At 44.9% G+C, this 14,962-nt stretch overlaps 1 protein-coding gene across 1 annotated transcript in view; it reads right to left on the bottom strand.

The window, feature by feature from the left end:
- Positions 1-14,962, bottom strand: part of LOC124548268 (discoidin domain-containing receptor tyrosine kinase B-like) — a 302,795-nt gene that overhangs the window by 62,389 nt on the left and 225,444 nt on the right. The window contains exon 9 of the mRNA XM_047125163.1: positions 13,831-13,941. Within this exon, the coding sequence (XP_046981119.1) occupies positions 13,831-13,941 (111 nt within the window). The remainder of the gene's footprint in view (positions 1-13,830; positions 13,942-14,962) is intronic.

Genomic DNA, 14,962 nt, shown 5'->3' with positions numbered 1-14,962 from the left:
CCGCGTAAGAATTAGGATTACAGCAGAGATGTTTTACTTTACAGCGCACCAAAATGTTTCCATTAACTTTGGCCTTATAATTAATTAGAATTATACAGGCTAAACGATGTAACTTGGACACGGTCACGTTAAAGGTTTCGAAATGGTGTTTCTGGCAAAATTTTCTTTATTTTCAACAATTTCATCTTTGTTATGCAATTAAACACTTAAGCAGTTACATTTATATTTGGTTTAAGTAAAGAAATATTTACATTTTAACTTCACTGGAAATATGGTGGAAATAGGAATTGGTATAAGAGCGCGCGAAGGTTGGAGAGGGTGACTGTTGGGGTGCTGTGTTTCTCGCTTCTGGTATTATTTTCCCTTCAGTGGAAATACCTAGCAGCGTTCGTTAGCATTTGCATTTAGAATATTGCTTAGCTATACAAACCGAAAATTTCACTGCAAACCTCAGTATAGATTGTTTCCAACAAATGTCTCAAAACCATTAGCGATAATACATCCTTCCACTTACAAAATGTTTCACTATTACCATAAGAAAGAAAAACCGGATACTGGTGTTAACAATACAGTACTGTGAATTATTTGCGCCTTTAGGAACTGCCATTTTCGCAAAAATTCGTTTCAATTTGAGCCATTTATTAAATATCACTCACTAACTTTCGCTTTCTAATAGCGCTGAATTGAAATGAGTTGTGATTCAATCACAGCACATTTTGATTTGTGTGCGCGTCTGACAATGTGTGTGTGTGTGTGTGTGTGTGTGTGTGTGTGTGTGTGTGCGCGTGCGGAACAAGGACACAGCCAGTTTTTCGTTCAAGGTATCGCAATGGCGTTTCTGCCAAATTTGCTGTATTTTCAACAATTTTATTGATTTATTTTATTTATTGTGTTTATCAACAATGATGGTGGGACGAGAGTATTCGTGCCTCCTTTGGAGGCTCCTACGCTCACTTTGTTTCCTTATCTACACTGAAGCGCCAATGAAACTGATATAGGCGTGCTTATTCAAATACAGAGGTATGTAAACAGGCAGAACACGGCGCTGCGGTCGGCAACGCCTATACCAGACAACAGGTGTCTGGTACAGTGGTTAGATAGGTTACTACTGTTACAATGGCAGATTATCAGGATTTAAGTGAGGTTGAACGTGGTCTTATAGTCGGCTAACAAGTGATGGGACACAGCATCTCGACATCACTGCGGCCTGAAAACTGCAAGAACGTGACAGAAATGCAACGCTTCCACAAATTACAGCAGATTCTAATGCTGGGCCACCAACAAGTGTCAGCGTGCGAACCATTCGACGAAACATCATCGATATGGGCTTTCGGAGCAGAAGTACGCCTCACCTGGACTCACCTGGACCTGTACAGGTATGGAGACAAACTCATGAATCCATGGATCCTGCATGTCAGCTGCTGTTCAAAATGGCGGAGACTCTTTAAAGGTGTGGGGCGTGTGCAGTCGGAGTCATATGGGACCCCTGCTATGTCTTGATACGACTCTGACATGTGACGCTTACATAAGCATCCTATTTGATCACCTGCATCCATTCGTGTCCATTGTGAATTCCGACGGACTTGGGCCATTTCAGCAGGACAATCGAATACTCCACACGTCCAGAGTTGCTACAGAGTGGGTTCAGGAACACTCTTCTGTTTTCAAACACTTCTGCTGCCCACCAAACTCCCCAGACATGAACGTTATTGAGTATATGTGAGATGCTTTGCAATGTGCTGTTCAGAAGAGATCTCCACCCCCTCGTACTCTCAGATTTATGGAGAACCCTGCAGATTTCATTGTGTCAGTTTCGTCCAACGTCACTTCACACATTAGTCGAGACCATGCCATGTCGTGTTACGGCACTTCTCCGTGCTCGCGGTGGCGCTACATGATATTAGACAGGTGTACCAGATTCTATGGCTCTTCAGTATAGTTTAGTATCGCAGTTTAGGGCAGAATCGGGGTGTAACAGTTGGTTCGAAAGAGAAGTCCTAATTAGGGAATTTGTGACATTCATGCGTTATCATCCTATGTGGACCACAACGCAGGAATAGGATGAGATTGGGCGTACGTTGTATTTATCATCGTATGCAGACCAACGACTTTTTTCAATTAGCTGCTCTTTTCACATTATATTTAGTTCCATACAAGGTCTCCTGCCAACAGCCTTGCTGCAGTGGTAACACTGGACCCCATGCGATCAACGAAGTTAACCACTGTCAGGCTTCACCACCATCTTAGTCAGCAAAGCGTAGTTGGCAAGCAGGGTCCACTCATACCTGCCGTGGTCAGAGGAGGAGCTAATTTGGTGGGGAGTAGCAATTCCTGTCATGATAGATGGCCCTCCATATCTGCATCCAGCGACGCCTGTTGGCTGTGGATGACTTGGTGTTCGGTCGGTGCCCTTGTGCCATCTGAGGCCTGTTCGGACGGAGATTAGTTCAGTTCTAATAATAAATGCAAGTTGTTTCTCACTGACTGCTGATTTTTCCACCTGTAACTGCATCCATGCTCCTCGTATCTGTGATACGCAGTTTGTACATTGCTCCATACTTCTTGATTTGTTAATATATTCGATATGGTGGAAGAATGAAGAGAAACGTTTTCAGTGGCTTCACACTGTAAGAGTCCGTGAGACTAAAATCATACACTGTCTCATTTATAGCACATCGTGTGGCAAGTTCTCGAATTAACCGGTGCTTATGCTAGCTGCACTACAATAATGGCATTATAGTTTAAAATAGTACAGGCGTGCTGCAGCAGGACCCATTAACTACTTTCCATCAGCAGTCTCGTAGCTCAACCTCTACTGTTTATTACTTTAGATACCTAAGAGAAAGTGATTTTTAGGAAATGTAACACTGAAAATACTATTACACCTATTTTCTTTCCGAATGTGGCGTTTTGTATTAAACTTGTTGTTTGGTTATAGAGCTGATGATGGGATAGCAATAGATATGACATAACGATGTTACTTATACCATAATAGTGTGAAAAGGAAAGTTGCCACTCACCATATAGCGGAGATGCTGAGTCACAGACAGGTACAACAAAAAGACTGTCACAAATAGAGCTTGCGGCCTTTAAACAATAGATGTAGAAACACACACATACTCGCACACACTCGCACACACTTGCACGCACATGCACATACACAAACACAAACCCAAACACACACACACACACACACACACACACACACACACACACACACACACACACACACGCGCGCGCGCGCAAACACATGTCATACACAAAACTGTAGTATCAGGCAAATGAATCCACACTGTGAGCAGCAGCGCCAGTGCATGGTGGGTATGGCGACTGGGTGCGGGTGAGGAGGAGGCTGGGGCAGGGAGGGGGAGGGACAGTATGGAAGGGTGGTGGACAGTGAAGTGCTGCAGGTTAGATGGAGCGCAGGGGAGAGATGGGGAGGGGTGGAAGCAGTGGAAAAGGAGGCAAGTAAGAGCACTGAGTGTAATGGTGGACTGATAGCTGCATAGTGTTGGAATGGGAACAGGGAAGGGGCTGGATGAGTGAGGACAGAGACTAACGAAGATTGAGGCCAGGAAGGTTACAGGAACGTAGGCTATATTGCAGGGAGAGTTTCCACCTGCGCAGTTCAGTAAAGCTGGTGTCTGTGAGAAGACTCCACATGGCATGCGCTTGAAGCAAACATTGAAATGAAGGATGTCATGTTTGGCAGAGTGTTCAGCAACAAGGTGGTCCACTTCTTTCTCGCCCACAGTTTTTTGGTGACCATTTATGCAGACAGGCACATTGTTGGTTGCCATGCCCACACAGAATGCAGCACAGTGGTAGCAGCTTAGCTTGTAGATCACTCGACTGGTTTCACAGGTAGCCTTGCCTTTGTTGGGACAGGTGAGGTTTGTAACCAGACTGAAGTTGGTGGTGGTGGGAGGATGTATGGGACAGGTCTTGCATCTAGGTCTATTACAAGGGAAAGAGCCATAAGGTAAGGAATTGGGAGCAGGAGTTGTGTACAGATGGATGCATATATTGTGTACCTTTGGTGGACAGCGTATACACATTGGAACCCTTGCCTGGCAAGAACTTGAGCAACATGCAAAATGCCGGCTCAAAAAGCCCTCCATCCTGCTCACTTTAGATTTCCGCCTTGGAGTACCACTGTCCACCACTTCTAAAACACCATCCAAACCTCCCCCATGTCTAGTGATAGCTGAAAAACCCTGCCTCACAGACCTACTACATTTACTCCACCCTCCAAATCTCCTCCCAACACCACACAGAATCCTGAACCTAAACATATCCGAAACACACTCATGAACCTTTCCTCCAGAAGCCTTAGACCCACACAAACATCAGTCCTTTCCAAAGACCTCACCTTTTGCATCACTCGCAAATTGAATCACGCAGGACTTGTTAAAGATCTTCTCTCCTTCTCCCAGTCCTGAAAGTGGAAACACTTTTTCGCCGACACCTTACCAATCAGTCTCAACCAAAGACCAGTATTAAACCCTGTCTAACTTAGTTCACTCCTCCTTCTTAACTTTCCAGAATTTCTTAACGTGAACCTTGTCTCGCCATGATTCTCCAAAAGCCTCAACATGCCAACTAACCTTACATCTGCAGAAAGAACTGCAGTCCACCATCTAAAAACTGATCCCAACCTTATAATCCTACCTGAAGACAAGTGCTCCACCACCATTATTTTGAAGCACAAGGATTACCTGGGAGAAGGACTCCACCAGCTGTCAGATACCTCCACCTACAAACCTTGTCACAGTGACCCCACTTCAGAGGTCCAGCAGGATCTCCAATCGCTAATCAAATCTTTAGGCCCATCCTTGAACCTCTTCCTGGAGTCAATCTCCCTACTCACCCCTACCACTCCCCAGACTCCTACCTTCTACATGCTTTGTAAAGCCCATAAACCTACCCAACCAGGATGCCCCATTGTGGCTCGTTACTGTGCCCCTGCTGAGATAATCTCTGCTCTTATTAACCTTCAACCGATTACCTGGAACCTACTCCCCTTTATAAAAGATACCAAACATTTCCTCTACCGACTCTCAACAGTTCCTGTCCCTTTATGACATGGTGCCCTGCTTGACACTACTGATGCCATCTCCCTTTACGCTAACATTCCTAATGCCTATGGCCTTACTGCTATTGAACACTACCTTTCCCAATGCCCAACGGATTCCAAGCCAATAACCTCCTTACTAGTCCCTATTAACCACTAAATCCTCACCCAGCATTACTTCTCTTTTGAAGGCATTAACTATAAGCAAATCTGAGGTGTGGCTTTGGGCACCCGCATTGCACCATACTGTGCCAACCGATTGATGGGCCATGTAGAGGAATCCTTACTAAAAATCCAGAATTATAAACGCCTCAAATGGTTCAGATTCATTCATGACACGTTTGCGGTCAGGATTGAGGGTGAGGACACCCTATCCACATTCCTCCAGAACCTCAACAACTTCTTCCCCATTTGCTTCATCTGGTTCTAGTCAAGCCAACAGTGAACCTTCCTAGATGCTTACCTCTGTCCATATCGAACCTACCAACTACCAGCAATACCTCCACTTTGACAGCTGCCACCTGTTCCATACCAAGCAGTCCCTTCTGTACAGCCTAGCCACCTGTGGTCATCGCATCTGCTGTGATGAGCGGCCCCTCTTGAAATAGACTGAAGGTTTCACTGAAGCCTTCACAAACTGCAATTATCCTCCAAACCTTGTACAAAAACAACTCTCCTGTGGCTTATTTGTCCAGTCTTCCACCACCTCCGAAAGTCCCACTGTACAGCCACAAGGAAGCATTCCCCTCATAACTCGGTACCACCTAGGACTGGAGCAACTGAATTGCATTCACCACCAGGGTTTCGACTTCCTTTTGTCATACCCTGAAATGAGAAATGTCCTGCCCACCAACCTTCCCACCCCTCCCACAGTGGTATTCTGCTGTCCACTGAACCTACACAATATACTCGTCTATCCTTACACAACCCTTGCTCCTGACCCCTTACCTCATGCCTCATACCCCTGTAATGGGTCTAGATGCAAGACCTGCCCATACATCCTCCCACCACCGCCTACTTCAGTCTGGTCACGAACATTACCTATCCCATCAAAGGCAGGGTCACCTGTGAAACCTGTCATGTGATCTACCAGCTAAGCTGCAACCACTGTGTTGCATTCTGTGTGAGAGTAGCAACCAACAAGTTCTCTGTCTCCATGAATGGCCACCAAAAAACTGTGGCCAAGAAACAAGTGGACCATCCTGTTGCTGAACACGTTGCCAAGCATGACTTCCTTTACTTCAATGACTGCCTCACAGCCTGTGCCTTATGAATCCTTCTCACCAACACCAGCTTTTCTGAATGGCGCAGGTGGGAATTCTCCCTTCAATACATCCAACATTCCCATAATCCTCCTCGCCTCAACCTTTGTTAGTCACTGTCCTCACCCATCCAGCCCCTTCCCTGTTCACATCCCAACACTACACAGCCATCATTCTACCATCACACTCAGTGTTTTTATTTCTCTCCTTTTCCTGTACTCCCCCCTCACCACCTCTCCCCTGCCCACTGTCTAACCTACAGCACTTCACTGCCCACCATCCCCACCACACTATCGCTATCCATTGCCGCCACCCCATCATCCTCCTTACCCCACCCAGTCGCCACTCCCATCGCGCACTGGTGCTGCTGCTCGCAGTGTTGTTTCAGCTACCTGAGACTGCAGTCATGCATGTGAATTGTGTTTGTGTGTGTGTGCATGTCTCTCTCTCTTTCTGTGTGTGTGTGTGTGTTTGTGTGTGTGTGTGTGTGTGTGTGTGTGTGTGTATTGTTCATGAATGCCTCTGTGGCCGAAGGCTTTATTCGTGATAGTCTTTTTGGTGTGCCTATCTGTGACTAAGCATCTTTCTATGTGGTGAGCGGACTCTTTCCTTTTCATAATATTGTTACATTCCATACTGGATTTGCGATTGTTTGACTACTTATACAATAATCGTTCATAAACAATTCTAGGACGTAAAAATGAAAGTACTAGTAGAAGTTAGGTTATGAGACAGATGTTGATGAGAGAACCAGTAGCTGTGGGGAAACGATGTTATCTATAGAAGATTCAGTTGTCACTAATTCTAGAATGTAGCACTGAAAGTAACAGTAGTAGTGTTCCTGTCTTCTTCACGGCATCTGTCCGTCTAAAGATACCTCTAATCATGCTTCCTGGCTACCTTCAGTTGATGCACGCCTCCAGTATTAACTTACACAATCAACTAACTAGCTAAGTACGACCGGATCGCTTTTATGACTGCGTTCAAAACAGTCCTACCATAGAATTCGTTGACGTATTTTAATATGGTTTATGAGGAATGTGCAGTAGTGATATTCTGTTAGAGCCCCACTATGAAGAAGTCACCGTCTATGTACTATATTTACAGGTTCTGAAACTGCTGACATGAGTGCTGGTAAGATTGTCACTCACCAATGTGTAAGTGTTGAAATTTGTTGACTCCGTCGTCATTATATGTTTGCTTCAGTAGTAAACTGTATTTCAGAGTCATTTACTCATTGATCAGTACTCTTCTCAAGGTACCTCCGATCACACTACTGACCTTTGTTACAGCTTAGACATATTTAAATTGAACTGATCTTGTCATAAAGGTACATGAATAGACAAAATCCAGAAGAAATTAACTGGAATTCGGTACACATACACATACATCCCAACTACCACTGTCTGTGAGGGCTTTCAAAATTTTGCTTGTGATTTTTATGCATTTTCTCTGAATAATGAATAAGGATATGAAGTGAAGACAAATAATATTCCTTTAAATCTCTGCTTACTTTGCTAACGTATCATTCATACAATAAAAATTTGAAAGAGCTTAAATAAACTGCATGGTGCCACCAGAAGTAATAGGACAAACTGAATAGTGTTCTTTGATTGAGGACAGGGAATTACATTTACTTAGTCGATATTTTCTTTTTTATCTTGAATCATCAGTCTTCTTACTGATTTGATGAGGCCTGACACGAATTCCTCTACATCTCAGAGTAGAACATGCAACCTACGTCCTCATTTATTTGCTGGATGTATTCCAATTTCTGTCATCCTCTACGTTTTTGCCCTCTGCAGCTCCCTCTGGTATCATGGAAGTTGTTCTTTGATATCTTAACAGATGTTCTATCATCCTGTCCCTTCTCCTTGTCAGTGTTTTCCTCATACTCCTTTCGTCCCCGATTCCGCACAATACCTCATTCCTTACCTTACCCATTCTACTAATTTTCAACATTCGTACGTAACACCACGTATCAGATGCCTCGATTCTCTTCTGTTCCGGTTTTCCAACAGTCCATGTTTCACCACCATACAATGCTGTGCTCCAAACGTACATTCTTAGAAATGTCTTCCAGAAATTAAAGCCTTTGTTGATACTTCTGTTCTCTTAGCAAGGATTGCCCTTTTCACCATTGCTAGCCTGCTTTTGATGTCCTCCTTGCTGCGTCCCGCGTTGGTTATTTTGCTGCCTAGGTAGTAGAATTCTTTAACTACATCCAATTCGTGACCTTCAATTTTGATATTAAGATACTCGCTGTCATCTTTTCTGCTGCTTCACATTACTTTCGTCTTTCCCAGTTCCCTTTGAATCCATATTCTGTATTCATTAGAATGTTCATTTCATTCAGGAGATCATGTAACTCTTCTTCACTTTCACTCAGGATAGTAATGTCATCAGCGAATCAATCATTGATATCCTTTCACCTTGAATTTCAGTCCCACCCCTGAACCATTTTTTTCTTCTATGTGTAGATTGAACAATAGGGGCAATGGCTATACCTCTGTCTTACCCCCAATTTTAATCCGAGAACTTCGTTCCTGGTTGTCCACTTTTATTATTCCCTCTTGACTCTGGTACATTGTACATATTATCCGTCTCTCCCTACAGCTTACCCCTATTTCTCGCAGAATTTTGAACATTTTGCTCGATTTTACATTGTCCAACGCTTTTTCCAGGTTGACAAATCCTGTGAACGTGTCTCGAGCTTGCTTTATTCTTGCTTCTATTATCAACCACAACGTCAGATTTGCCTCTCTGGTGCCTTTACCTTTCCTAAAGCCAAACTGATCGTCGTCTAACATATCCTCAAGTTTCTTTTCCATTCTTCTCTATATATTCTTGTTAGCAGTTAGGAAGCATGAGCTGTTATACTGATTGTGCAATAATTCTTGCACTTGTCAGCTCTTGTAGTTTTAGGAATTGTGTGGATGACATTTTTACGGAAGACCGATGCTATGTCGCCAGACTCATACATTCTGCACACCAACGCCAATAGTCGCTTTGTTGCCATTTCCCCCAATGATTTTAGAAATTCTGATGGAATGTTATTTATCCCTTCTGCTTTATTTCATCGTAAGTCCTCCAAAGCACTCTTAAATTCTTATTCTAACACCGGAATTCCTGTCTCCTATAAATGGACTTCCGTTTCTTGTTCTACCACATCAGACAACTCTTCCCCCCCCCCCTTTTCCTTCAGAGAGACCATCAATGTGGTCTTTCCACCTGTCTGCTCCGTCCTCTGAATTTAACAGAGGAATTCCCGATGCACTCTTAATGTTACCACCCTTGCTTTTAATTTCCCCGAAGGTTGTTTTGATTTTCCTATATGCTGAGTCAGTCCTGACAGTCATTTCTTCACATTTTTCATGTGGCCATTTCGTCTTAGCTTCCCTACATTTCCTATATACACTCCTGGAAATTGTAATAAGAACACCGTGAATTCATTGTCTCAGGAAGGGGAAACTTTATTGACACATTCCTGGGGTCAGATACATCACATGATCACACTGACAGAACCACAGGCACATAGACACAGGCAACAGAGCATGCACAATGTCGGCACTAGTACAGTGTATATCCACCTTTCGCAGCAATGCAGGCTGCTATTCTCCCATGGAGACGATCGTAGAGATGCTGGTTGCAGTCCTGTGGAATGGCTTGCAATGCCATTTCCACCTGGCGCCTCAGTTGGACCAGCGTTCGTGCTGGACGTGCAGACCGCGTGAGACGACGCTTCATCCAGTCCCAAACATGCTCAATGGGGGACAGATCCGGAGATATTGCTGGCCAGGGTAGTTGACTTACACCTTCTAGAGCACGTTGGGTGGCACAGGATACATGCGGACGTGCATTGTCCTGTTGGAACAGCAAGTTCCCTGGCCGGTCTAGGAATGGTAGAACGATGGGTTCGATGACGGTTTGGATGTACCTCGCACTATTCAGTGTCCCCTCGACGATCACCAGTGGTGTACGGCCAGTGTAGGAGATCGCTCCCCACACCATGATGCCGGGTGTTGGCCCTGTGTGCCTCGGTCGTATGCAGTCCTGATTGTGGCGCTCACCTGCACGGCGCCAAACACGCATACGACCATCATTGGCACCAAGGCAGAAGCGACTCTCATCGCTGAAGACGACACGTCTCCATTCGTCCCTCCATTCACGCCTGTCGCGACACCACTGGAGGCGGGCCACACGATGTTGGGGCGTGAGCGGAAGACGGCCTAACGGTGTGCGGGACCGTAGCCCAGCTTCATGGAGACGGTTGCGAATGGTCCTCGCCGATACTCCAGGAGCAACAGTGTCCCTAATTTGCTGGGAAGTGGCGGTGCGGTCCCCTACGGCGCTGCGTAGGATCCTACGGTCTTGGCGTGCATCCGTGCGTCGCTGCGGTCCGGTCCCAGGTCGACGGGCACGTGCACCTTCCGCCGACCACTGGCGACAACATCGATGTACTGTGGAGACCTCACGCCCCACGTGTTGAGCAATTCGGCGGTACGTCCACCCGGCCTCCCGCATGCCCACTATACGCCCTCGATCAAAGTCCGTCAACTGCACATACGGTTCACGTCCACGCTGTCGCGGCATGCTACCAGTGTTAAAGACTGCGATGGAGCTCCGTATGCCACGGCAAACTGGCTGACACTGACGGCGGCGGTGCACAAATGCTGCGCAGCTAGCGCCATTTGACGGCCAACATCGCGGTTCCCGGTGTGTCCGCTGTGCCGTGCGTGTGATCATTGCTTGTACAGCCCTCTCGCAGTGTCCGGAGCAAGTATGGTGGGTCTGACACACCGGTGTCAATGTGTTCTTTTTTCCATTTCCAGGAGTGTATTTCATTCCTCAGCGACTTGTATTTCTGTGTTCCTGAAGTTCCCTTAACATTTCTGTACTTCCGTATTTTATCGATTAATTGAAGTATTTCATCTGTTACCCATGATTTCTTCGCAGTTACCTTCCTTGCAAATAAGTTTTTCTTTCCAACTTCTGCGATTTCTCTTTTTAGACATGTCCATTCCTCTTCAGTTGTACTGCCTACTGAGCTGTTTCATATTGCTGCATCTATAGCCTTATAGAACTTCAAGCGCATCTCATCATTCGTTAGTATTTCCGTATCCTACTTCATTGCATATTGGTTCTTCCTGCTCAATCTCTTCAACTTCAGCCTACTCTTCATCACTTTTACGTTGTGATCTGATTTTACATCTGCTCCTGTGTACGCCTTAGAATACAGTATCTAATTTCGGAATCTGTGTCTGACCACTAAATAATCCTACTGAAATCTTTCCGTATCACCCGGCCTTTTCGAAGTTATACCTCCTCCTCATATGAGTCTTGAACAGAGTATTCGGTATTACTAGCTGAAATGTATTACAGAACTCAATGAGTCTTTCTCCTCTCTCATTCCTTGTACCAATCCTATATTCTCCTGTAATCTTTTCTTATACTCCTTTCCCTACAACTGCATTCCCGTCTCCCGTGACTATTAGCTTTTTATCTCCCTTTACCGACTGTATTACTCTTTCAATATTTTCTTATATTTTCTCTATCTCTTAGTCTTCATCTTGCTAAGTCGGCATGTATACCTGAGCTATCGTTGTCGGTGTTCGCTTCCTGTCGATTATGGTAAGAGCAACCCTATCACTGTACTGTTCGCAGTAATAAACTTTCTGCTCCACCTTCCTATTCATAACGAATCCTGGTCCCATTATACCATTTTCTGATGCTGGTGTTGATACAGCCGTATATTCATGTGACCAGAAACCCTTGTCTTCTTTCTACTTCACTTCACTGACCTCTAATATATCAGGTCTGAGTCATTGCATTTCCCTTTTCAGATTTTATAGCTTCCCTCCCACGTTCAAGCTTCTGACATGCCACGCTCCGACTCGTAAATCGGTATCCTTTCATTGGGTATTCAGTCCTTTTTCCATGGTTACTTCCCCCTTGGCAGTTCCCTCCTAGGTCGCCCGGAGTGGCCGAGCGGTTGTAGGCGCTAAAGTCCGGAACCGCGCGACCGCTACGGTCGCAGGCTCGAATCCTGCCTCGGACATGGATGTGTGTTCTAACTTCTAGGGGACTGATGACCTCAGAAATTAAGTGTCATAGTTCTCAGAGCCATTTGAACCATGAGTTCCCTCCTAGAGATCCGAATGGGGGACTATTCCGGAATCTTTTGCCTATGTAGAGATCATCATGACACTTTTTCAGTGACAGGCTACGTGTCCTGTGGATACATGTTGTGTGTCTTCAATGCAGTGGTTTCCATTGCCTTCTGCATCCTAGTGCCATTGATCATTGTTGATTCTCCGCCTTCAGGGGCAGTCTCCCACCCCAAGGGCAAGAGAGTTCCCTGAATCTTTGTCCGCTCCTCCGCCCTCTTAAACAAGGCCTTTGCAGAATGGGGGTGACTTCTGATCCAAGAAGCCTTCGGCCGTCAGTGCTGATTATTAATCAAAATACGACGGTTGAATCAAAAGTAATGCCTGCACCTTCGTTAATTGGGTTTCGATGGGAATGATTTAGTACATCAAACGCAGAAATAATCCTTAGAATGTGATCATTACCAATATTCTCTTTGCCACATTATCACCAGCCAGTTGGATACATTTCTGCCAATGATGAACAAGTTTTCTGAAGCCGCCACGGAAGTGGACGCTCTGTTTCCACAACCAGAGTCTCACAGCCCTCTCAACGTCTTCATCAGAAGCATTATCGGGAGCAGATGGAAGTCAGACGGTACTAAATCTGGACTGTATGGAGGATGCCGTACGGTGGTGAGATTCTGTCTGTGAAGTTCTGCTGTGGTGGCACGTGAAGTGAGTGGTTTGCAAGCAAACGAATAAAGTGACCTACATGTTCTTGTGAAATGCCGATTGTGCCTGAAATTTCTGTCTGAGTGATAGGACGGTGCTTGCTGTCACAGGGCGTCCAACTCTTTGTTTGTCATGCAGGTAAGATATTCTTGCCTCAGCATCTTTAAAGTTACTCGCCCAACGACTCACAGTACTCCCGTAAACACAATTACCATAAACTGCTTTCATTCTCTGAGGAATCTCCTTTGGGGTGACACCTTCTGCTGTCAAGAATTCAATGACTGCACGTAGCTCAAATCGTATTGACCGACCGTCTGCGCAGGGTTCCGTACTTTACACTTTACAACACAACCGTACAATGCTAAGGCTTCCCGACAACTGGAGCTGTAGAGAAGAGGCTATGGGACAAGTGAGTACCTGTCGCATACCAATGCTGCAAACTGTGGAAGAGTTACGAAGGTGTAGGCATTACTTTTCAGTCAACCTTCGTATATGCAATGACAGGTTTCGAACCCGGGGCGGAGAACGTTTTGGCTATTAATCGAAGGCGCTATCTCTAGACCACAGGTGGGACTAGAAGGTATAAAAGTAGTTTTATGGGAGACTCAGATACATAGTTATGAGAGTGGAAGTGCTCGTAATCATTCTCTGTTTTGCTTAAATCAAAAGTTACCCGTTTCGAGATGCTCAGAGACGATTTCTTCTTCCTCATAGTAAAGCTCCTCCGGTCCAACGATCTCCGCATCAGAATCAGTTTCAGAGGTGAAGTTGCCCGACACAGGAACTGTAGAAACGAAGAAATAATTAAGATTCAAATTATATTAATCTTGCTGATGTAGCGCTTTACATTAAAGATGAATTTTGCTCTTGATCATGATGTAGATGAGGAGGAAATAACGAAGTAACTTATAAAATATTCATTCATCAATAATTCTAGAACACACCAAAATCGCTATGTTACTGAAGGAACTTTTGCATAAATCAATAGAGACATTCATCGATATATCTAAAATCTGTAGTTCGGTTACACATCAAAAAGATCTTGAAATTAATGTTATAATATTGTCACGTAGAAGAAGGTATAATTAGATGAATGACGAACACTATCTTCACTTAACGAAGGTTTATTCAGCACTTGCACATACAAGAGCGCAGAGCGATGTGCCTCCAGCCAGAACACATACAGTGTACAGGGTATTACAAAAAGGTACGGCCAAACTTTCAGGAAACATTCCTCACACACAAAGAAAGAAAATATGTTATGTGGACATGTGTCCGGAAACGCTTACTTTCCATGTTAGAGCTCATTTTATTACTTCTCTTCAAATCACATGAATCGTGGAATGGAAACACACAGCAACAGGACGTACCAGCGTGACTTCAAACACTTTGTTACAGGAAATGTTCAAAATGTCCTCCGTTAGCGAGGATACATGCATCCATCCTCCGTCGCATGGAATCCCTGATGCTCTGATGCAGCCCTGGAGAATGGCGTATTGTATCACAGCCGTCCACAATACGAGCACGAATAGTCTCTACATGTGGTGCCGGGGTTGCGTAGACAAGAGCTTTCAAATGCACCCATAAATGAAAGTCAAGAGGGTTGAGGTCAGGAGAGCGTGGAGACCATGTAATTGGTCCACCTCTACCAATCCATCGGTCACCGAATCTGTTGTTGAGAAGCGTACGAACACTTCGACTGAAATGTGCAGGAGCTCCATCGTGCATGAACCACAAGTTGTGTCGTATTTGTAAAGGCACATGTTCTAGCAGCACAGGAAGAGTATCCCGTATGAAATCATGAT

This window comes from Schistocerca americana, chromosome 1 (genome assembly GCF_021461395.2).
Source record: "Schistocerca americana isolate TAMUIC-IGC-003095 chromosome 1, iqSchAmer2.1, whole genome shotgun sequence".
Classification (NCBI taxonomy): Eukaryota; Metazoa; Arthropoda; class Insecta; order Orthoptera; family Acrididae; genus Schistocerca; species Schistocerca americana.
Note: the sequence above shows the minus strand (reverse complement) of the source record. Positions and strands in the feature narration are given on the sequence as shown.